Source organism: Fulvia fulva, chromosome 1 (assembly GCF_020509005.1).
Source record: "Fulvia fulva chromosome 1, complete sequence".
Classification (NCBI taxonomy): Eukaryota; Fungi; Ascomycota; class Dothideomycetes; order Mycosphaerellales; family Mycosphaerellaceae; genus Fulvia; species Fulvia fulva.
In genome coordinates this window covers 1,876,289-1,899,701 of record NC_063012.1, presented here as the reverse complement: position 1 = coordinate 1,899,701, position 23,413 = coordinate 1,876,289, and the positions used below count along the sequence as shown (strand labels likewise).

Below are 23,413 nucleotides of genomic sequence, written 5' to 3'. Positions count from 1 at the left end.
CGAAGTGTTTGTCGCCGCAGCGGGGTCGATAGCAACGATGCGTTATCATCAAGGGCCTGGTGAGCTGGCAGGTGCGGAGGCGTGCTGTCAAATCGGAAGGGACGACTGCCGAGGCGAGGCAGGATCCCTACGGGCAGAAGGTGCAGGACGATGTTGCTCAGCGAAAAGTCCCGAACACGGACAGCGAGCAGCAACAGCAGGATTGTTGGCAGCGTGGACTACAGCTCAGCTCGCGATGTTGGCAGTGGTGTAACCACTTTGTCACCGAACGCCTCACTGGCCTGGCCGTTGTCCCGGTCCATTGGACATGAGCGGCCGGGACGGGGAGTGTGTTCCTGTCGGGAAGCTTACTTGACGCGCGAGACAAGATCACCAGCAGGAGCTCTTGACTCTGAAGCCACGATCGTCCTGCTGCATCTCGCCGTGTCGGAGTCGTGATAGAAGACTGGTGAGGTCACCGTCGATCACCCACAACAGAAGACAGAGTCTTCGATGCTCCCCCAGCACCTGTCGCATCGTTGACGAGATGAACCGCCATACGTCGTGCAGAGATTCGACAAATGCACCCTCCCGAAACAACCGATTCGTCCATGCCTTGTTCCTGAGCAGCTGCATACACCGCAAAGTCTGTCTCTACTACTCACCCACCCACAGCTGCTAGCCACTTGTCTTGCATATGGTCGAATGCAGGAGGCAGCATGCCATGTCACGCATGTCAAGCGGTCAAACGGATCAAAATCGTCGAGACCAGCCGTGACTGTAAGACACGCTGCTGGCTGGTCACCGTTCAACGACAACCACGTAGGTCTACCACTGGCAGGTATAGCCGCAAGCACAGTAGCCCGCTCGCCAAGTAGTATACAGTATGTTGGTCGAGCTCGCTAGCCGACTTATCGCCACCGCACTCCCACCGCGACGCATCAAGGAGCTCAAACCCTTGATGATCTGTACTGTACCTCACGCCATCGTCGCGTGCGCTGGCTGACTCGTGCAGCTAGTTACATGGTAACCTTGCTCGAAGTGTGTGTGAGCGGTAGACAAGTCCGGCGGCTGTTCTTCGTAGAGTTAATTGTTCACGAGTCGACAGCCGTCGATAGCGATGCAAAGTTTTTTACCACTCGAAATACATCAAACAAAAGATCAACCATGAATAACTAATTCATGCAAAAAAAGATGAAGAAGAAGCCACATCTCCGATCTTTCTCCCTCCAGATGCAGCAATTGTGGCGATCGTTCATCACCCATCACCCATCACCCGGTCGAGGCTGAAGTTCGGATATCACCAAGCTGTCACACCTGGTATCACTTCCTTGACATCAGAATCTACTAACACATGATCGACTCATGGACGAACTTTTGCAGAGAGATTGTTGGGTGGCAAGGTTGGCACGGTTGGGTGGATTGCACTGCTAATCTCGGTAGGTTACGACATATTGCCTCTGGAACATTGCCCTGTGGTTGGAAATAGCGAAAAGGGCGTGAACGCGTGGGTCGTGAGACCTTGTAGGCCGTGAGCACTGAGATCTACGTTACAGAGATCTCGCAGGCCGAGATGAAGCCTTGCTCGTGCGCATGCCGTAAGGTGAAAGGGGGGATCGCATCTGGTCTTGGAGGTGCTCGTGCTCTTCTTTTTGGAGATGGCATGGTGGCTATTGCTGTCTCCTGCTGGGGCGCGAGGAAGGTCGAGCTTGTTGATGAAAGGTTTGCAGTGGCAGTGTCGGCACGACCAAGTCTCAGGGTAGGTCATTGACCATTGCTAGGCCAGAGCAGAATGACACGAGGTCGACAGCGATGCCAACCAGGAGGTCTTTCGCATAATGCTGGCACACTCGGAGCGGTACAGCAGCATCCGCACACATGCCGCATCTGCTGCCAAGTCGACTCCTTTCCAGTCCACCAGCAAGCTTCCTGCACAAAATAGCAACCCGCGAAGTCATGTATCGCCTCAGTCCAGCAGATAAAATCGAGCGTGCCCTCCGAGCCAGACGTAGAAGCTCCCGGCTACTATTACCACCGTGAGGACGCTCGTCACGTACGCGCTATTGTTATCCCGAAAACTCCACTTCCAACCAAGGTTATTCCTCTCGGCAGTATCATATGAGTCGGCATGCTCACGTCGGCAGTCGGCTCCTGTGTATATGAGATGCAGATGTTCCTGAATGCGGCGTTTCAGGCGCCGGGAAGATGCTGGTATGTGAGGACTTGTTGCTACTTTCGTAGCTATTGTGGGATATCCACGAGCCAGCTCAAAGCAAGGCCTTTACCTATCACACACTTCTGCGATCATGGTTCTTGTTGTGTGGATGCGTCGGTGCGGTTGATGCTGCACTGACACCGAGCAGCATGCACCGCTACTCAGAATCACAAAGATCAATCACTTCAACCTTGCGCTTGGTCCCAGCTCGACTCGACGCAGCAGGAGCTAGAGCAATAGGGCCATTCCTCCTCTCCCGCAGCACCGGTCGCTGTAAGAACGAGGGCGCATTCGCATCATCCGTAATAATAGGATGCATATCCTTAACAACCTCATACCTCTCCCCCAAAATCCTCTCCAGTAACTCCTGATCGAACTGCTTGATCTCATTATGCGCCTCAAGACAACGCGCCAACCACGCATCGTACACCCCTTTCCGTCGATCTCGCTTGGTCACAACGAGAGTCTCTGGTCGTGTATGGCGCTCTGTCTCGTGGGTGCAGTTGATGCGAGCATTGTCGAGGACGATGTGGAGATGGTGGCGACGGGGCTTGCTGACGGAGAAGCGCTCGGTTTGATGCATTGAGCTGATTAGGAAGAGGTTGAGTTTGAAGCAGTCGGAGCAACTGCAGGCGACGCGGTTGCGGGACCAATTCTCCACGGTAGATGGTTGCTTTTGGACGTACATGCGTAGGTAGGCGTCAAGGATGCTGAAGTATATCTGCAGAACACAGGTTTGCTGCCCATTCTCCAGACAACCCGCGGCTAACCCCTGTGCGTGTCGTAAGTATGGTATCAGGATGCTGCGAAGCACTTCTGGTCGCTGTAGAAGAACCTCGCTGGAGAGAGCTCGGCATAGTTCTTGAAGCTGGTGGGACTTTTCGTGGTTCACGAGGTATACCATGACCCAGTAGAGGTCAGCAGCTGTTTTCGAAGGGGACACGCTCTGCTTTGGAGGCTGAGCAATATCCACTCGTTGTCGCTTGACGGGCTGGGTGTCCCTTACGTCCAGGTTGAAACTGGGTATCAGGAGATCGAACACCGAATCGAAAGTGGCCATCATTTCGAGATCCGTCCCAGCGGATCCTCTGGTGCTCCAGGAGGACAGGAAAGCCAGCAGGAAGTCTGTTTGTCGGCGACGCTGACCCAGCAGCTTCAAAATCCTATTACAGGTCAGTGTCTATCAGGATCAGGGCTTGGGCGAGCTTACCGATCGTTAACGAATGCTTGATCGTTGAGGCAGACTGCAACATCGGTCAACGCGTAGCCATCATCAACAATGGGAGCAGAGCAATCGGACAAGATCCCCCTGACAACCTCCATTGCTGCTTCTGCTGCCGATCCTTCGTGTTTCCGAATGTCGCCGTCGAACAACTGCTGGAGAACGACAAAGCGTTCGCTGATCTTGCTGATCTTCGAGAGCGCCGTGGGAATCCTGTCGTTCGTCAGGGTACTCTTCTCGATTGATGCCAGCGAGAACTCACATAGTCCTGAGCGCCTGCGGGTCTGCTGCTCTCAACGTGATCCCGATCGCCTTGTGCACTGTTGGCGAGAGGCTGCCGTGGACGGCCATCATAGCGGCGGGGAGTAAGTCGATCCTCTTCAATGCGGCCAAGGACAGTACGACGCCATTCATGACCGCATCGGGGAAAAGTCTGCTGCCGGAGGTCATGTAAGGGCGAGGTACAAGACCGGCATCCTGGCGCTTTGCAGCTGCATTAGTAGCCAGGACATATTGAGCAAGGCTCGTCAGTGTATTTCCAACGTGTTTGTCACGGAAATCGCGCTTGAGGCGGGTCAAGAGTCACTTCACGATTGCCTCCATGCTCTCAAATGGTGTCCCCCCATATGATGAGAATGGTGCTTTCAAGAAATCAGCCACCCGAGCATGCGGAACAAGGACCACGACCTGATCTGTCAGCCCGATATACATCAGCTGCTGAAGGAGACATACCGTGTCCGGATACCAATGCGTAGACTGAGCTCCCGCGTTGCCCGTGAAGCCCTCATACTCATGCCGGTCTGGCTCCCTTTCGTCGTAAGGGTCGAGGTTGATTACTTGTTCCTCCTTAACGTCAACGTCCTTCAGCAGCGGGAAGCCTTTCAGATCAACAACATGCTTCAACTTCGTTTCACTCTCGAAGACCTCGTCGATTCCGTGAGGGCCGTCTCCATAACCTCCATACCCGTGATCATCGTACTCACGTTCATCTTCATCCCAGTCGCAACCATACATTGTGCCACGCTCGTAAGGGTCGGAGTCGTCTTCTGCTTGCCCGTGACGGTAATGCTCCATGGTAGCCAGGAATATGTCGTAGCGGAACTGTTCGGCATAACGCTGCAAGGCAGTCATTCGAGCTCTGTCGACTGTCTTGAGGCTGCTAGCCTTGAGACTTGCTTCGGTGTATTTGTGATCGAGCGCGAATAGTAGATCTTTTTCTGGGTCACCGTGATACGTCCATGCCTTCAGCGCCCGCTGCAAAAGAGGTTGTTGCAGCATGAGTTCAGCAGCCGGCAGTGCGGTCCTTTCAGGCTCGAGCATGACCAGGTTGAATGTTAACACCAGCCTGTAGCCTGCTGTGACCTTGGTGACCTCGTGAACCACATCGGAATACCAGCACGCGCACGTCGGCTGTTGGGTTGATGTTGTGAACCGCTTCCGAACGCCGTTGTGGGACAACACCAGGTCGCCCCCTTTGTGTTTTGCAGGGAGACAAATTATCATGGTACCAAGCATTCTAGAGTCGCTTCCCAGATTCGCGGACGATCTTGGACATAGAATGCATAAATCCTGCATTGGCGAAGGAGAATTGGTCATGATTAAGCTCCCAAGTGTTACGAACTGACTTGTCAACAATGGTCTCGGAGCCCAGACCAAAGGGAGCTTGATGAGACGCTGCGATGATGCGACGAGCGCCAGCTTCTTGCAGTGGCAGCTCAATAGGTCCGTTTTGGTCAACGATCAGACCGGGGTCCACGTAGTCAGTCATATGCATCCATGAGGCGAAATCGCCAGCGTGGTGGATGCTCAGCAGAGCATCTTTCAGAGCCTCCTCGGTCTCTTCTTCATCCATGTCGGCCACTGAGTCGTCCTCATAGTCTTCCTCGTCCTCGTCCTCGTCTTCATCTTCGTCGTCATGATCTTCATCTTCGACAATGGCATTGTCTGCTGGCTCGGTCTTCACATGCTCGTGAGCATTGCAATGCTGCGGAGACGCGTTCTGCAGGACAGTCACTGAAGACATTGCTGCAACCTTGTACAAGATCCAGAGGCACAAGAGCGAGAAAGCTCTGCAGTAGACGATGTGATGGATCGCAGACTTACCCCTACGCGTTGCGACGCGATGGTAATCTTGCGCGGATTTGACGCGAGGTCACGCCATGCGTGAACACTCATCTTCGAGCATCGACAATGTCGCTACCACACGCACGCTGATGAGGCTGGTCGCTGGACGATGTATGACAATATTGTAGACCACATGATCATTGTCAGTAGGTAGTGTTTATGAAAAGGACAGGACATCCACTTCCCCACTGGAGGTGCACAGTCCCTGCATGTGCTCGGTACAGTAGTACACCTTGAAGCCACATGCGTTCATGCGATCACCTACTTCTCTTGTCTCACACCCTCCCGTCCTACTGCAACATCACCTTAGCCATTGTCGTCACTATGGATGTAGCTTATGACCACATACAAGAAGAAGCCTTAACTCCCGATCAGAAACGCGACGCCGATTCAGGCAACAGTCAGACACAATCCAACCTCAACGCCGAGTTCTCCGAAGCCTTCAAGGCTGTGTCAGCTTCACCATGGGGCGCAAGGCTAGGAGGATGGTTCTCACAGGCGCGGAAGCAAGGAGAAACCTTCGTGCAAGATCTACAAAAGGAAGCCACGGAAGCATCAGAACAAGCAACGAAGGGGCTTAGCAGTCTGAGGGAACAGGTCGTGCAAAGGACAAGAGGCATGACACTGAATGCCGAGGCTGGTCCTGAAGCTCAAATACCGGGCGAAGAGGCAGTTCCCAAGATCACGACCACAGGCGCGGAGCGAGAAGCGAAAGATGATGATGGTGCAACGAAGCCAGAGAGCCTACCGGCTGATATTGTGAAGGAAGCTGGAAGCTTGGTTGCGAGTCTGAGAGCAACTGCTGTGAGCAGGCTAAAAGACTTGCAAAAGGCAGAAGATGCGGCGGACGAAGCATTGCTGAAATTCGGCAGCAATGTTAGGAACTTCCTTCGAGATGCGGTCACCATCTCGGCGCCGGACGACGATGAGATTAAGGCCGGTAGCGAAGTATTGTTCGAGACACAGGAGCCAGGCACGGGCAAGAAGATTTTCCATACGACACGACTAGACGCACAACTGCACGCTATCCACACCACCGCGAGCTCTTTCACGGAAGATCCGGAAGGCGAGGAGTGGAAGACGTGGGAGCAGGACTTCGATGCTGAGAAGAAGACCGAAGCTATAGCTACAGATCTAGAGCAGTACGAGGAGCTCAGGCGTGCCATGGAGAAGCTTGTTCCAGAGAAGGTCGAGTACAAGACTTTCTGGAGCAGATACTATTTCTTGCGGAAAGCTGTGGAAGAGGACGAGAAGAAGAGGAAGGAGGTGCTGAAGGGTGAGTGTTTCTTTGAAACGGCTTGACTAGCTCTTATGCTGACATTTGCGACTGTAGGTGCCACAGCAGACACTGAAGAGGAGGTGGCATGGGACGACGACGATGAAGAAGAGTCGTCCACACCGCAGCCACCTCATGCGACCAACAGCAAAGCTTCGGAATCGACAACCACCCTGAACGCTCCAGCTCCCGCCACGACCGCCCACCTTAAGCCTAATGAGCCCCGACGAAGCGACGACGAGAATAAGAGTGTCGCCGATTCGGATGCCAGCTACGATGTGGTCTCTGGTGCTACTAGTCGTGCGCAGGGAAGTCCAAAGGAGGCTGCGAAGAAGGACGACGAGAGCGACGATGATTGGGAGTGAGAGCTCTGCGTGGCTTCTGCTCGTGCATTTGCTTTGACAATGCTCTGCCTGAGGTTGCGGCGCGCCAATTTTATATGATACCAGGGATATGCTACCAGGAAAGCGGGGTTCATGGAGTACATGTATTGAATGCACTCGGCGCGGTGTTGATGGTGTATAGGAGTACAGTATGCAGTGTTTGTATTGAGCGCTTCTTCATGTCGTCGGATAGATCAGTGTTGAGTGTCTTCATTCCGCACCGGCCAAGAGAGGCATATGCGTGACGACAGCACCAGTGTGGACGGCTTAACGCAGGCGCTCAATCCCCGTCGTTTGCTGGGATGAGCTCATCAGTGTGCCGCACACTCAGAACCATCTCAGCACACCACTACGAAGGCACGATAGCATGCACATGTATGTGTACTCGAATGACAGTATTGTCGTAAGCAGTCAAGGACGAGGACGAGCAGAAGATTCCTTCGAATTGAGTTTGTCCGGACCGCAGCTTCCAACGTGCTGATAGTCAAGTCTCCATCCCGTCATAGCTGCATCGCTTCGTGTGTGAGAGTGGAGTCTAAACGAAGAAGATCACTGCGGCATCCGACAACTGCACACTCTCCCAAATCATCCGCGCGTCTGCGTCTGCGTTTGCATCTCTTCCACCCACATAATACCACTTTGCATCGTGCACCACAGCATTCCGTCGTCGGTGGTGTGGGCAGCGAAAACAAAGGAGCAGCACTTCTCACCCACAAACAGACTCCCACGCAGCATCTCACCAACAAGTACCACAGCTCGTGACCGAACGAAGGTGCGCGGCGTTGGAGAGGCTCGTATGTCTATGTTGGCAGGTCTGCACCTGCACCAACAACACCCCCAGCGCTACGCGACAACGTCCGCCGCGCGCTCACCTCAACAATATGCTTTCGCGACCTTGAGACCCGCCGTCCTGGTGGCAGCCCGCTTACTGCTCCTCCCCCTCGCCTCCGCGGCACCTATCCTCTCCACGTTCGCCGACCAAGGTGACGATGACCTCCCCAAGGACCCCGACGACCCGTCGTTATGGATATACCTTGGCGTGGCGGTAGCACTGGTCCTGCTGGGTGGTGTTTTCGCTGGTCTTACGATCGCGTTGATGGGGCAGGATGAGACATATCTGCAGGTGATAGCGACATCAGGAGAGGGAGCAGAGAAGAGACATGCGGCGAGGGTGTTGAGGTTGCTGGGCAGGGGGAAACATTGGGTGCTTGTTACGCTGCTGCTGAGCAATGTCATCACCAACGAGACGTTGCCTATTGTGCTCGATCGAAGTCTTGGTGGTGGGTGGCCGGCGGTTGTTAGCAGTACTGTTTTGATTGGCATGTTCACTTCTTCGAGGGGGGATACGGGGTTGAAGATAGTGTGCTAATGTTTGTGGCAGTCATCTTCGGCGAAGTTGCACCTCAATCTGTCTGTGTGCGCTATGGACTCTCTATTGGAGCGTACTGCGCGCCTCTGGTTCTTGGGCTCATGTGGGTCATGAGTCCCGTGGCCTGGCCTACTGCGAAACTCCTCGACTGGATTCTTGGTGAAGATCATGGTACAATGTACAAGAAGGCAGGACTGAAGACGCTGGTCAGTCTGCACAAGCAGAAGGCATTGACGCAAAGAGACGGTCTTATGGATGATGAGGTGACGATCATCAACAGTGTGCTGGACCTGAAGGAGAAGGCTGTTGGAGACATCATGACCCCGATGCAGGATGTTTTCACCATGAGTGCGGACACTGTCCTGGACGAGCGAATGATGGACACGATCTTGTCTCAAGGATATTCGAGGATACCGATTTATGCTCCAGACAACCCGAGAAACTTTGTGGGAATGCTGTTGGTCAAGATCTTAATCACTTATGATCCAGAGGATGCCAAGCGAGTTCGCGACTTTGCGCTGGCGACACTTCCAGAGACAGCACCGCGCACCTCCTGTCTGGACATTATCAACTTCTTCCAGGAAGGCAAGAGTCACATGGTGCTAGTCTCAGACTTCCCCGGCCAAGACAAGGGTGCAGTTGGCGTTGTCACACTGGAAGATGTTATTGAGGAGTTGATTGGCGAGGAGATCATCGATGAGTCCGACGTCTTCGTGGATGTACACAAAGCTATCCGCCGAATGGCTCCTGCGCCCAAAACGAGATTCGGGAAGAAGCAATTCGCTGCTGAGCGTGATCACGCAGTGAGCGGGGACGAAGACGATGGCAAGGAAGCGACCGAAAACGAGCCACTGCTTAAGAAGGACACGAGGGACAGCAAACGACCGAGTCTTGCGAATGGCCAGACCACATTCTTGATGCGTAGGAAGTCAAGTGCGGCATCAGACTCGACTCGGGAGGTGGGCAAGACTGTGCCAGTGCGAAGTAACGCATCAGATGTGATGGAACACCTGAAGCACCTGGGACCAAGCAACGCGGCTGCGCACCCTCGAACAACGAAATTCAGCTCGGTCAAGATCAAACCTGGAGTTGGCACGATACCTGAGAACAAGGCCACCACTACTGGTACTGAAATCTTGAGCCCAAAACAGCAGCCTTCACCTATTGCTGAAGCAACCGAATCTGCAGAAGTCGACTCGTTACGGGGTAAGAGCTCGAGTGGTGGTGCGGCAGCAGTTTATGGTACCATGGACTCGCCAACACAACAGAGAGCCAGAGGCATGTCAGCCAGTGAAGGCATGTCAGCGCAAGAAGCGAGCAGAATCGCGGCAGAGAACACGATATCAAGACCTGAAGACGACCATGCAAACGACGCCGACAATGAGCAAGATCAGCACCGCCAGCAGGAACCAGAACCGCTGGCACTGCCTGAGAAACTTGTCGTCGGCGACGGCGCAGAGGATGACGAAGTCGGCGATCTCCCGGACTCGCCTTCACTTGACCGCTCGAAGAAGCGCCTAGCTACGCGCTCTGGCAGCATCACCGAGACGACTGTTGATGTTGGTGGCATGAAGAAGACGGTGCTGGAGATGACGTCGAGCAGTGAAGAGGGCAACACTGGTAACGAGGGAAGCACCAATGGCGACAACGAGAACTCGCAGGGGAAGGATTTCCCGAACGGTGATGGCCAAGGTGGAAGTGGTGGTGATGGTGGTAAGAAGAAACAGAGGAAGAAGCGTGGGAAGAAGAAGAAGAATGACCGGGAGGTTTGAGGTTTATGATGTTGTGTGCTGTGGAAGGCACATCTAAGCCGTTGACTTGTGTTGCAAGTTGTAGTGACCGATGAGGGCGGGAACTCCGGGTGAGAAGATAATGCTGAGGAAGCGATTCACGGAAACTGGGACACATCTTCTGACTTGGGTGGCTCTCTTGGTAATCTCTCAGGCATGTCGTTCTCCGCATGATGGAAGAGGGCAGAGGGAAGAAAATAGTCTTGCGAGAGAACAGGAATGGGAAGGGAACGTGTTGATGTACGTTTAGTCGATGGTCACCATCTGGGTTCAGCGGGTATGTATAGTGGAAAGCAAACAACAGAGGTTCTACGTTGGTCGCCTTCTTGTTCCTTCATCATGGAGGGATTATCGTTGACAGCTCTCGACAGCTCTCGACAGCTCTCGACAACCAAGGCTCCTTCGACTCGCCTGACATCATGGAGAGACTGTCTGCCAAACGGCGCCGCTGCTATCATCGTCAGCTACGAAGCAATCCTACAACCCCACAGCCTCGTCAGCAACAAGCTCATCAACGGCATTGAGAAAGCATATCCGTTCACCTCAAACTCAATGCCAATGCCCGGCACACGTGGCATCCTTGCACGGCTCCTCCCGACGAACTCTCACGGCATGACGACCACTCCGGCAGAACTTCTGCCGTAAGACATGCTATCTCAATCTCTCAGCAAATCGCATGGAGGCGGCCTTATCTGCAGTGGGCTAAGCGGCCAGATTGTCGTTTGCTTCGCGAGAAAACTTGGTGGTCCACGCTTGGCCCACGCTTGGGTGAGCAAAGCATAAGAGCTGGCCAAGATCGCTGCCACCTGCTGCAGCTGGTATCTCCACATCATCTTTCTTCATCGAAATGCTTGTTTCCGCGAGTACATTGGCCTTGTTGGCGTTGACGCATGTGGAGGCTAGTCGTGAACACGGGAAGGAGACGTCGAGGGATGAGACGCTGTTGACTGATATTAATGTTATCTCGCAGCATTGGGGTGAAGCCTCTCACTAACAACACCACGTGAGAGACGTACCACTGACAACCCTCAGGCCAAATTTCCACCTACCGCGACAATCCCGCCGATGTCTTTGGTGTACAAGACGTCGGCCTGCCGGATGGATGTCAGGTCGAGCAGGTCCATACCTTGCAAAGACACTCCCAGCGCTTCCCGACCAGCTACTTCGACGACGGGATAAACGATGAGCGCTTCGCTGCAAAAATCCTGAACTTCACCAAGGCGCATCCAAACGCTCGCTTCAAAGGCCCACTGTCTTTCCTCAAGAGCTACGAGTACCGCATGGGCGAATCGTACCTTACCGGACTTGGAGCGACCACGGAGTTTGCGAGCGGTGTCCAGTTCTGGAACCAGTATGGGCGTCTTCTGTACAATGCCTCTGTTGGCCAGGTGCAGTACAATGGGTCGTATGCCAATGGGACTGCGAGGCCGAAGCCGGTGTTGAGGACTACGGGCCAGAGCAGGATTCAGAACTCGCAGATTTCTTGGGCGTTGGGGTTCTTTGGCCCTTCGTTCTATGAGGCTGTTGATCCTACGCTTAGTGCTTTTGGGAATGGGTCGTTGTTTGATGTTGTGGTGATTCCAGAGGGTGGCACTGAGAATAATACTCTGGCATCGTATGACTCTTGCTTCCGGGACTTGGTTGCGGATGTTGGGTGGGTGGCTAACAGGTATCGGCTGCGTCTTGGGGCGGCCATATGTGCTGACAATGCCGCAGATATATTGGCGACAACCTCCTATTCTACCAATACGTTTCCCGTTATCTTGGACCAGCAACTGCTCGGCTGCAGAAGTATGTACCGAAAGGTCTCAAGCTCAACGTCAACGACACGGTAGGTACTGCTCAGCCCTATTGTCTTCCGCAGATGCTGACTGGATCCGATAGTACGCCATGCAATCGCTCTGTGCCTACGAGATTGGATACATAGGCACGAGCGACTTCTGTGACCTGTTCACTGCCGATGAGTGGACTGGGTTTGAGCAGACTCTGGACATTGAGTACTACTATGACTATGCCTGGGGTAATCCGACTGGACGGGCGCAGGGTCTTGGATATCAGCAGGAGGTAAGGGCTCTCGTAGAGGTAGACGACGTACATCAAGCTGACCAGATCTCCACAGCTCATTGCTCGCCTGACGAAGCAGTACATCACCAGCAGCAACAGCAGCGTCAACAGCACCATCACAGACAATGCTGCGGACTTTCCTCTGGACATACCATTCTACGCCGACTTTACGCACGACGACATCATCGTCTCGCTGCTCACATCGATGTCAGTCGACTATTACCGTGACCATCCTGATGTTTCGACCTACCCACCGAACCCAGACCGTCACTTCATCCTGTCCCGCATAACACCGTTCGGCGCTCGTCTGATCACGGAAGTCATCGGTTGTGCAGAGCCCAACCCAATGGTGCAGCGCAACAGCAGAACGCAGTACTACCCAACGCAGTACGGATATGATGCGGCGAATGCATCGCACAAGTTCGTTCGTGTAAGTGGCTCCAGACACGCCCCTTTGCTACTCAGCGTACAGCTGTGCAGCATGACCTCCAAAGTATGCTAACTTTGCACTCCCTCAGATGCGACTGAACAATGGCATTGTGCCACTAGACACGATTCGCGGTGGGAAATGTCAAGGCCGAACCGATGGTCTCTGCCCGATGGACAACTTTTTGGCCAGTCAGTATGAAAACATGGAGCTGGCGAATTACGACTTTGCATGCTTTGCCAACTATACCCTCAACAACGCCACCAACGGCAATGACTACGACGGCACAGTAAACAACCGCACCGCTGGTAAGTTCACCGTATTTGACATGAGTCCTAATGCCTCCGCTAATTTTTTATAGGTATTGTCGTCCATCCGGGTCAATACACCGCGGAGAACATCGAAAGTTTTGAGTAGGCTTCGATATAGCAGCAGCTGCAAAGAACGATCAGCATAGTCTTCCCGACTAGATCTTTGCCTTGCGAAAGCCGCGAGGCTGCGGTGATGCGGAACCTTCAGCCTTGAACTGACCCTTTTCGCGATTCGCCACCATGGAAAGTTTCGTAGACACGACTGATGAACTTGTTGGGCAGGCCCGCGTCGATCATATGTTCGCATCAAGTACAACTTGCAGAGAAGGAGATCCCATCGAAACCTCCGAGAATTCGATGTGTTTCAAGCTGCCCTGCGCGGGTCATTCGGTCGATCCACTACACCATCACACCATGAAGCCGCGAGGCCGCTGCAAGACCAACGCAACATGGCAATCACATCTCACGCTTCGCACGCGAGATCACTTCGCCTTGCGAGATCCACTCAGGTATGATCACCACGACTGACACGATTCTAGACGTATTCTCGAGCTCGGTAACAGGTAACATACCCAGAGCGGTGGTCACCGAATCCCAATCGCCCAACATCCAATTCACGACGCCTGCCGGGCTGCCTTCCGCCAACGCCACCAGCTTCTGCTTGGGAAAACTCGGCTTGATGGATATTCCTCGTTTCCGATAGTACGACCGCCCTATACCACATGGGAGAGCAGCCACAGGTGCGCGTAGAAGTTAGAACCATCGCCATCTTCAAACTTCGAGTCCCCGAATGTGGCCAAGAACACGCATTTGATTTTCCTTCCCCTGGCTTTGACTCTCTCTGAGCGGAAACATCTCGGCCGGATGGCGTCATCTGAAACGACACAGGAAAGTGTAATGAAATCACAACAGTGACAGGAATTTCCTTGTCTGCTAGGCGTGGCACGGTGTTTGCTTGCGACATTGGCGCCATGTGCTCGAGTCAAGATTTGAGAGATGGTCCTGGTTCCCGGAAGGGATGATGAGCCGGATTTGACAAAATCGACTTCACCTGGTTTGACGACAGGGCGATGAGGTCAACTTTTCCAGTCGATGGGGAAACCAGAATGCTCAATTTGCTGTCCTTCGATTGTCGTATGACAGATCCGCCGTGTAACAACTGCAACCGCCGGGTGAGGTCATGTGGTGGAGTCCGGTGGCGAGAAAAACGACCAGGGCACCCTTGCGTAGCTTGCGTTCTGATCGTGACCACTCGTGCCACTGTGCCACGACACGACGGATCCACAAGCCAGCTCCTGGTGGAGTGGAGCACGAAAGAGATGCACCTATCCACCGACCTGGTAATCAGTGCGTTGCATGCTTCCCAGCATCGGGCCGTATGCGCGCTCGGCGTAGTGCCGCTGCAGTATGTTCCCGCTGTCTGGGTGCCGACATAAACCGCCCAAGGGATCAGCGGTGTGTGCAACGATCCACAATCGGAGGTGGATCATGGCAACGCCTTCCCTTCCGCCCAGACATGGCATGACAATAAACGGTTCCGTCAAGTTCGACGGCGACGCGCATCATCAATCGAAGACAATGGCGCTTCCAGAGCTTTCATCATGAGCGCACTTGGTCCTCCGGTCTTTGGTCTGATGAACGGATACCTGCAGGGCAGGGCGTTAGAGCTGTCTCGTGGCCGCCCATCGTGTGGCTATCCTCAAGGATACAGTACCAGACGGCACCTCACCTGTCCTCCGGTATGATTGCGTGTTTGTTGCCTCGATTCGTACCTGTCAAACACGCAAGCCGCCACGGATACATGCTTTGACAGCTCATCATAGACGCCCGAATCCGAGACGTCTACGCCATCACCGTTGCATTGAGGAAGTGAGTGGGTTCGAAGGATCTTTTTGCTTGCTAGTCTCGTCCATTAATGCATACTGCATACTGCATACTGCTCTGCTCGGCCACCTCATGGCCCAATTCCACACCCCATCATCTTCCGGGTGTCTTGCGGCATATGTACAAAAGTCTGCTGTGTAGTACATGTGACATGTTTGCTGCCGTGTCAAAAAAAACTGCTGCTGCCTCTTGTGGAAGCTCGTGGCTGCCCAGGTTCTTTCTCAAGATGTTCCTTCCTCCCGACAGAGCTTCTGCCCGCTCCCAGCCAGGTCCTGTGCCGTCCGTATGAACATGGTTGACAATATGAAGATAAACGTTACAGCCCCCTTTGGTATCATGATTCTGCCACAAAATAAAATCTTTTCCTCCCCAACACAGTCAACATCAGAACGCCTGAAAACGCCATGCTAGACCAATGATTGCCCCATCAACAAAGAGTACAAAGCAGAGTGAGAGAGTAGAAGTGATACGTGCCAAGATAACATCCCAAGCGCCTGAACCACGTTTTTGATATGTTCCCGTTCCATACCATTCTGTGATTTCATCTGGGACGGAAGACTCGGAAGGCTCGGTGGCTTCTCCAAGGGAGGTATTGGCGACGCTGGCGGCCTGTCATCCGGAAAAACACACCTGTTGGGCCACTTGTTCCCTTGTGATAGTTGCGAGCGCGGAATGCAGCCAAAATTTGCCACCAGTGATGTGAAAACAGTGTTGGTGCGACAAGGGGATCAATCATGCTGGTGCTGGTAAGGGTGGTTGGTCATGCCTCTGATCCGCACCCGCACCGACGTGGCTCTTCGTTCGTAGGAGGTTGACGACGCTGCGGCCGAACCTCCTCGCTTTGACGCTGGGTGTTGGGTTCCGCGAGAACATGCTGGCGTCTTCGAGTTCGCGTACTTTGAATTCCATCGCGTAGTTGGCGGCATTCTGTCGCATTTCGGCTTCCCATGGTTTTCGTAGTTTTACGTAGTCTGCTGGCACAAATGGTGGCAGCTTCGGTCGGGCGATGTCTATCCGGTCTGGTGTCGGGGGTGCGCCGGATCCGGCTTCCCATGATTTCGAGTCTCCCATGTCGAAGCTCTTCGCGGTGCTGGGTGTACCTGTTGCTGATAAGAAACTGTTCTTCCGGGTTGCTCTGATGTCAAGTGGGGGTGGTGGCGTGAAGGTGGTCGAGATGACGGAGTCCTTGGCTGGCGCGAAGATCATGGATGCGTGCTGTGCTGTGGTGGCTGATCGTGGGTCGATTGTCTTCTCAACGTAGACCTCATCCAGAAAGTGGAGGAGAATGTTCACGTCTCCTGCCGTGCTCATAGCACCAAGACTAACACGAACAACTCCTGTCGGTTTACCTAGCATGACCTGCGTTGGGTTGGTGCATCGATGACCGGCAGCATAAGCCGCTTTCATCTCTGCTGGTGACCAGCCGAGATATGTTGCCACGCCTCCAGGATTGCAGAGTGAGCCACTACGCACGTAGATGTTGCGCTCATCTGCAGCTTCTTCCACGTCTTCAAATCCAACCAACGTTCCATCTGACTTTTGCACATTGAACGCAATGGTCGACCCTTGCATAGACGGATCGCCATACACAGCTGCTTCGTCCTTGTAGATACGGCATAGCGGCGCCCCGTTCGCATGCTTGAGACCAGCAATGCCATCATAGAGCTGTCGGCCTAATTGCGCAGTGTGCATGGATATGAATTTCATCGGGTTTGGCCCGTATAGTCGTTCGTGAGCATTCATGGCGTGATCCAAAGCAAATATCGAGTGGAATGGCAAGGTTCCGTCTTCCAGTCGATCGTGTATCGAGGTGTCCTTCTTGGCATGCCATGTGTCGTTGATGGAGATGATCATCTCCACGGTGCCGCCACCAAAGTACTTCCTGCTCTCGAGTACGTGCGCCGACTCCTTCCGTACGATAAGTGCGCCAATGTTAGGGAAGCCAAAGATCTTGTAGAAGGAGAGTGCCACAAAGTCAGGTGCCGTCGCTGGGTCAGCCAGATCAAGTGGCGCTGTGCTCGCAAGCGCAGCTGCGTCCAGAAGAGTATATGTTGCGGCCTTGTGGAACGATTTGCGGATACGGCTAGGCCTGCGTAACGTTAACATCACCTGTCCACAAACAAGCAAGGAACGAGAAACTCACCAGCTTAGCGGCAGTCGTCGACCGGTCATATTCGACTGCCCTGGATACGCGAACAAACCCAACTGCCTTGCACGAGGACCACCCAAACCGCCACTGTTTATCCAGATGTCCACTTCTTCGTCGCTGGTGAAACATCGATGCATCTTGGTCGATTCACGAACACCAACCAGTGAAGTGTGAGCGTCTCTGTGGTACCCGTACCACACAGGAGTGTTGCTAGCGGCAGCGTGGTCTTTGAAGCAATCGATCACAAGCTTGATTGCTGCAGTAGCGTTCGCAACGAACACCAGATCGAATTCTTCCGGATCCGCATTGAAGAAACGTAACGCACGCTCGCGTATCTCATCTACGCGGTGGCCAGCTATTGCGGAAGGTGTTGATGCCGAATGTGGATTGCCATAGAGATTGCTGATCATGTCTGCCGAGAACTCCTCGATCATCGATTTGGCGTAGAGCTGTAGACGTTAGCGACGTCACGTAGATCTTGGTCACCTCAAGCAAACGTACCGTCGTGCCTCCGTGGTCCAGGTAGGTCTTGCCCTTGAGCTGAGGGTACTCGCGGTCCCGGAAGTCCTCCACATCGTCTGGCTGCATGTCACCTGGACAGAAATTCGAGTCTGAAGAAGCTGGTGTCGTGAAATCGGTCTGGTAGCCATGTTGGTCGGAATCGCTCGTCGTTGATACATCCTCTGCCGAAGAATGTGCGTCGTGTATCATTCCAGGGAATCGTGAAGAGAATGGCGAGGTTCGGGACGTCCTGCTTCCCGTCTCCAGTGATTTCGATTGTGAAAGGTCTGTGGTCTGGACAGCGTCCAAGATGTGCGCCGGAATGTCCATCATTCTCGGAAGTGTGTGCTTGTTCCAGGCTTCAAAGCTGCTGCGAAGCTCGTTTCATTATCCAAAGAGTGTTGTTCCAGCGGTGCAGCAAACAGAATATTAGGTAAGGCGTCGAGCCGCGCTGGTGTGCTGTGGATGGACGGGAGGTGTTCAAGTGTTGGTCGGAGAATAGACGTCAGGTGTGCGAAGGTGCCTGGGAGATGGGTACACCGGGGTGCAGCAGTGAACCAGGCAAGGTCATAGCCGACAGTAGCGAGTGGATAGGCCCGGCAGCACAAGACGTAGCTAAGTGCAGCGACTTGACAGATGAGCGCAACGGGCAGTCAACAACAATTGGACGGCGAGTACTGTATTCTGGGATGTGCTCGCTAACGGTAGACGGCCGTGCATTCTTCGCCATTTTGGGGGGACTTGGCCTTTCTAACTCTGCTAAGGGTCGACGGCGGTTCACTAGAGTTGCAGCCACAACCTCCTGAGTAACGACCAGACAGGTCAGGCGTATGTACTCAAATTTTGGCCGCCCAGAACGTCGACACGTCGTGGATCGCAGGCCCAGCGACCGCGGCATGCAAACCTTGTCCGATTAGACTGCCACGACTTGACATACGGTAAGGCGCCACAATATCATCTACTTCCAGTAGACCAGAGCACAAGACGCGCAGTATCGAACCTTGCCAATCGGTGTGCCCAACGGTATCCCGGGACTCGGCAGGAACAGCAGAGCGGTGGTGGTACAGTGCAGCGCGTCTGCGACTTCCCGGCTTCAATGTTGTTGTGATGCGCCTGCACACCATCACGCACATCGTGGGTCGGCGATTCACTGTCGCAGCAGCTGCTGCAGCTTGCAGGACGGCCGACCCGTCGGCATGCGCCATGCCATGTGAACTACCAGGCTGTGAGGCTGGTGACGGGGGCTGTATGGTGCGGCAGACTGCCGTAGCAGATGTGGCGAGGGTGCTTGTACCTCGCGTGCGACGCGTCCAGCATCATCATCGGCATCACCATCACTGGCATGACTCTGTGTCGAGGCCTCGCCGCGGGCGCTGCTCCCCAGCTTCATCACCACGATCGTCCACACGTCACTTGCTATGGATCGACAAGCTCCAAGGCCCCTGAGACATGGCACTGGCGACTTGTCGATGATTTGCGGAAGCCTCATCGGACCTTGACATGCCTGCGCTACTGCACAGCCTCAGACGCCCCGCTAGCTGCATTGGAGCGCGACCAGGACTGACTTTAACCCTGTCTGGACTTCACACCTGGGCACGCCGCCGCTCGGAGCGTCAAAGATACCGCCCGGCGCCCGCAACGCCGAACGGTGGAAAATGACAATTTCCCAAACAAGCCTCGCCGGCGTGCTGCTGCTCTGACACGCTCGGCAAGCCGCGGCAGCAAGCCGGTAGACGCAGCGTGGCCCCGTGTCTGACCCAAGCCTTCAACGGCGTGCCAGCTAGACGACCCATCAGCGACGGCCAGCGGGGGAGAGCAGCTGCTGCAGCGAGCCGTGCAAAGTCGCGTGTCGTTGCGTCGGTGGCACGACGACTGCCCAGCGACCGCCAGAACACCGCGGACAGGGGAGCGGTGGCGTTGGACGGGGACAAGATTCAGCATCACCGCAGAGAGATTGCCGAGCCCCAACGGCCTCCTCCACCGAGCAGTACTTGCGTTGTGTGCGGAGTTCCAGTTTCATCAGGGACACACTAAGAAACTCGTACCTGGCTACTCCTGCGTGGAGCGCGAGTCGAGTCGAACCTTCGTACATGGCGCGCAGGATTAACGTTCAGATGTGCACCTCGATCTGTCGGCTTGGCAGGCACAGTTTGTCAGTGCCGGTGCTTACTACTGGTCGCAGTTCGCTCGCAAAAGTCAGGCGTGGGCCCGGTCCCCCCCCCCACTGCACTGAAACAGTGCTACAGGGGCGCCGGACAGGGATCGCGCATCGTGTGCGACGGCGTCCGGGGTTGGTGTTGAACGTCCACTCACTAGACGCGATGCGAGAAGCACTGGGCTGCCCACAGAGCCACGCCTCTGCAGCGCCTGTTCTCGACCGGGAGGCATACAGTAGTCCATTGTGATTGTGGCAAGGGTGCGACGGGGCCGTTCTGCTGGTGCGTTCAGCATCTCCAGCCGTGAACGCTGCTCTTGATACCTCGTTTGCCCTCCAAACGCTCTCTTCTGCTCGTCCTGCCCGTCTCTTGCACCCCCGGCATCGCCCCGTGACAACTTGACAAGTCTGCGCGGATCGATATTACTGAGAGCGCTCCGCATTCTTGCCTGTCACAGATCCACTCCTTTCTCTTGTCGAGTTCAACGGCCGCTCCGAGCTATTCTGCGTCTGCTTCTTCGTTGCTTCCGCAGGCGTGGCACACCTCGACCATCACTGACTCTTGGGCATTGCAATTGAAACGCCTGCAACCTGCCTGACACCGGCAGCAGCGTCGAGGGGACCGAACACACCACGCAAGCCCGTTGACTTAGGCGGCGTCTTCTTCCCATTCCAACCACCACCGCGGTCTCACTCACTACACAACCGCCTTCAACGGTGCGCTTCAGGTCGCACCCCACCACACTGGCACAGCACGACCGAGCTGCGACTCCAGATCGCAGAAGATACTCCAAGATGTCCGACATCGAGAAGATGATCGGTGGCGACTACGCCCAGCTCACCAACACCAACATCCGCAGCTTCGGATGGAAGGGTGTCACAGTCACAGTCAAGGACCGACAGTCGCAGCAACCCAAGACCATCCTATCAGACATCAATGGCATCGTCAAGTCCGGTGAGCTTCTTGCTCTCATGGGACCTTCGTAAGTCACACCGCCTCTTTGCGCACAGAGCTCCTTCCTAACAACATCGCAGCGGTTCCGGAAAGTCCACACTCTTGAACGTCCTCGCCCACCGAACAGCTTCGCTGGCCGCCAGCGTCAAGGCCGCGATATACATTAACGGCTCAGCAGCCAATCCAAAGACTTTCCGCAGAATCTCAGCCTATGTCGAACAAGAAGATGCATTGGTCGGCTCGCTCACAGTCCGGGAAACACTCAACTTCGCAGCGAGATTGTCACTGCCAAAGACCGTCAGCAAGCTGGAGCGCATCCAGCGTATTGAGGCACTTCTCACAGCCTTCGGTCTCCAAGGCCAGGCCAACAACTTGATCGGTACACCGATCAGGAAGGGTATCTCTGGTGGTCAGAAGCGTCGTGTCAGTGTTGCAGCTCAACTCATTACCAGCCCAAAGCTCCTCTTCTTGGACGAGCCCACTTCTGGTCTGGACTCGGCGGCCTCGTTCGAGGTCATCTCCTTCGTCAAGGATATTGCCAAGAAGCACAACCTCATCGTCATTGCGTCGATACATCAACCTTCGACTTCGACCTTTGCCATGTTCGACAAGCTCCTTCTGCTGTCACAGGGTGGCACAGCATACAGTGGACCAGTGTCTGAGGTGCAGCCGTACTTTGATGCCTGTGGCTTCCCAATTCCACTATACATGAACCCAGCAGAGTTCATCATCGACTTCGTCAACACGGATTTTGCCCGCGACAGGAGTGAAGTCGATCAACAGCTGAACATGGTGCATTCATCGTGGCACAAGTCACGTCTCGCCACCGCCACAGTCACCGAACTGACGGACGAGATGGCACGCAACTCGATGGACACCGACGTCAACGCTGAATTCAAGGACGAGTCCGCTGGCGCTATCGCCATCCCGCTTGCACTCATCCACCGTGCATTCATCAAGTCGTACCGCGACATTATTGCCTACGGTATCCGAATCGCCATGTACATGGGTCTCGCGGTCATGATGGGAACTGTCTGGCTCCGTCTGAATCCAGACCAAGGCAACATTCAGTCCTTCATTAACGCCATCTTCTTCGGTGGAGCCTTCATGTCCTTCATGGCAGTGGCGTATATCCCGGCTTTCCTGGAAGATCGTGCCTTGTTTATCAAGGAACGCGCCAACGGTCTTTATGGTCCAACTTCCTTCCTGGTCGCCAACTTCATTACTGGTATTCCTTACCTGTTCCTGATTGCGATGCTCTTCTCGATCGTTGCCTACTGGCTGTCCAATTTCAGGCCAACCGCACAGGCCTTCTTCACATGGGTCATGTGGCTCTTCCTGGATCTTATTGCCGCCGAATCTCTGGTCGTCCTGGTCAGCTCTCTGATTCCAATCTTCGTGGTCGCCCTTGCCGGAACTGCTTTCGCCAACGGTCTCTGGATGTGCACAGGTGGTTTCTTGGTACCACCACAGACACTGAACCCCTTCTGGCGATACGTCTTCCACTACATCGACTACCAGTCGTACGTGTTCCAAGGCATGATGGTCAACGAGTTCGGACAGCGAAACTTCACCTGCGGCATGGACTCGCAAGGCGAATGTTCATGCATGTACGAGACTGAACTTGCACACCAGTGCATGATCGCAGGTACTGGCGTGCTGAAGAACTACGGCTACAAGACCGGTGAGACTGGCAAGTGGGTTGGCATCATGCTCGGTATCATTCTTGGCTACCGGATACTGTGCTGGATCACTCTTTACCTGCGCAGGACCTAGGGGTCGAAACTGTGTTTTTTTCCTTTTTGCGATGTTTTGAAAGTCACGATGGGAGCGGAAATAATTGCCATGTCTGCAATATGGGAGAAGGAATGCTACGACCTACAGACGTTTTACAATTGGAGCCACACTGGCGTAGTAAGGATATTTGTGGTACAGTCCTGGGCATAGTTTTTACAACCCCTGTTCTTTCACCTTTCCTCATTAGGAAGGATGTATCCACTGCTTGGCGTAGCTCACCACCTGGTGTGTCCTCCATTGTTGGCTATTACTGCCTCGCAGCGTTCTCGCATACTCTTGCATATACGTTGTATGTCCTCAGGTGTGAGCTTGGCCCATTCTTGATAGTGAGATTGAAGGTAGCAACACCTTCTGAGATGGACATGGATAGCCGGAAGGGGTTAGCGTAAATACAGGGGTTGTAAAAGCTATGCCCAGGACTGTAGATACCAGTTCTTAGAGAGCTACTATCCTGTAACATTTTTCCTCTTGTGTACAGATTATACGATCGAACACTCTCACTCATGAACCATTCCAACCATTCATCCACAAGCTACTCCTTCTCGGTCCACAATGTCAACGTCTCAACATATGAAAGGTGACACAGCACTGCAATAGCAGACCACACGACTCGACCAGGTGGGAAACGCGGCATGGGCATGGCACATACTGTAGCCATGGAAGCTACCATGCCCTGCAGCTTACACGCAGACATATGCACATGCGACGAGGCGGCAGGGATTAAAGCAGGCACATTCTGACATTCAAGCCACCACAACCGTGGCAGTGACAACAGCTCTCTGCATAGTACTGGACAGTGTTAGAGGGGAGAG

General features: G+C 54.2%; 9 protein-coding genes across 9 annotated transcripts; 6 read left to right on the top strand and 3 right to left on the bottom strand.

Annotated features, from left to right (window-relative positions):
- Positions 1-2,351: 2,351 nt before the first annotated feature.
- Positions 2,352-3,866, bottom strand: CLAFUR5_00455 (uncharacterized protein; the record flags this gene model as incomplete). The annotated part of the gene is made up of 3 exons (XM_047899603.1): positions 2,352-3,357; positions 3,405-3,629; positions 3,679-3,866. 3 exons carry the CDS (start codon positions 3,864-3,866, stop codon positions 2,352-2,354), a joined length of 1,419 nt encoding a protein of 472 aa, XP_047755390.1.
- A 132-nt stretch (positions 3,867-3,998) lies between these two features.
- CLAFUR5_00454 (uncharacterized protein) lies at positions 3,999-5,012 on the bottom strand (the record flags this gene model as incomplete). The annotated part of the gene is given in 2 exon segments (XM_047899602.1): positions 3,999-4,130; positions 4,149-5,012. 2 exon segments carry the CDS (start codon positions 5,010-5,012, stop codon positions 3,999-4,001), a joined length of 996 nt encoding a protein of 331 aa, XP_047755173.1.
- An 852-nt stretch (positions 5,013-5,864) lies between these two features.
- On the top strand, positions 5,865-7,181 carry CLAFUR5_00453 (BSD domain-containing protein; the record flags this gene model as incomplete). Its single annotated transcript, XM_047899601.1, has 2 exons — positions 5,865-6,816; positions 6,874-7,181. 2 exons carry the CDS (start codon positions 5,865-5,867, stop codon positions 7,179-7,181), a joined length of 1,260 nt encoding a protein of 419 aa, XP_047755170.1.
- An 814-nt stretch (positions 7,182-7,995) lies between these two features.
- Positions 7,996-10,340, top strand: CLAFUR5_00452 (uncharacterized protein; the record flags this gene model as incomplete). The annotated part of the gene is made up of 2 exons (XM_047899600.1): positions 7,996-8,518; positions 8,581-10,340. The coding sequence occupies 2 exons, from the start codon at positions 7,996-7,998 to the stop codon at positions 10,338-10,340; spliced, it is 2,283 nt and encodes a 760-aa protein (XP_047755171.1).
- A 357-nt stretch (positions 10,341-10,697) lies between these two features.
- Positions 10,698-11,003, top strand: CLAFUR5_00451 (uncharacterized protein; the record flags this gene model as incomplete). Its single annotated transcript, XM_047899599.1, has 1 exon — positions 10,698-11,003. The coding sequence occupies one exon, from the start codon at positions 10,698-10,700 to the stop codon at positions 11,001-11,003; it is 306 nt and encodes a 101-aa protein (XP_047755168.1).
- A 202-nt stretch (positions 11,004-11,205) lies between these two features.
- CLAFUR5_00450 (3-phytase A) lies at positions 11,206-13,266 on the top strand (the record flags this gene model as incomplete). The annotated part of the gene is made up of 7 exons (XM_047899598.1): positions 11,206-11,335; positions 11,391-12,012; positions 12,075-12,189; positions 12,243-12,422; positions 12,478-12,852; positions 12,941-13,157; positions 13,211-13,266. The coding sequence occupies 7 exons, from the start codon at positions 11,206-11,208 to the stop codon at positions 13,264-13,266; spliced, it is 1,695 nt and encodes a 564-aa protein (XP_047755169.1).
- Positions 13,267-13,400: 134 nt separating this feature from the next.
- Positions 13,401-13,863, top strand: CLAFUR5_00449 (uncharacterized protein; the record flags this gene model as incomplete). The annotated part of the gene is made up of 2 exons (XM_047899597.1): positions 13,401-13,669; positions 13,737-13,863. 2 exons carry the CDS (start codon positions 13,401-13,403, stop codon positions 13,861-13,863), a joined length of 396 nt encoding a protein of 131 aa, XP_047756362.1.
- Positions 13,864-15,776: 1,913 nt separating this feature from the next.
- On the bottom strand, positions 15,777-18,027 carry CLAFUR5_00448 (Molybdenum cofactor sulfurase; the record flags this gene model as incomplete). The annotated part of the gene is made up of 3 exons (XM_047899596.1): positions 15,777-17,133; positions 17,188-17,642; positions 17,695-18,027. The coding sequence occupies 3 exons, from the start codon at positions 18,025-18,027 to the stop codon at positions 15,777-15,779; spliced, it is 2,145 nt and encodes a 714-aa protein (XP_047756361.1).
- Positions 18,028-20,644: 2,617 nt separating this feature from the next.
- CLAFUR5_00447 (ABC transporter G family member 1) lies at positions 20,645-22,580 on the top strand (the record flags this gene model as incomplete). The annotated part of the gene is made up of 2 exons (XM_047899595.1): positions 20,645-20,832; positions 20,885-22,580. 2 exons carry the CDS (start codon positions 20,645-20,647, stop codon positions 22,578-22,580), a joined length of 1,884 nt encoding a protein of 627 aa, XP_047756358.1.
- Positions 22,581-23,413: the final 833 nt, after the last annotated feature.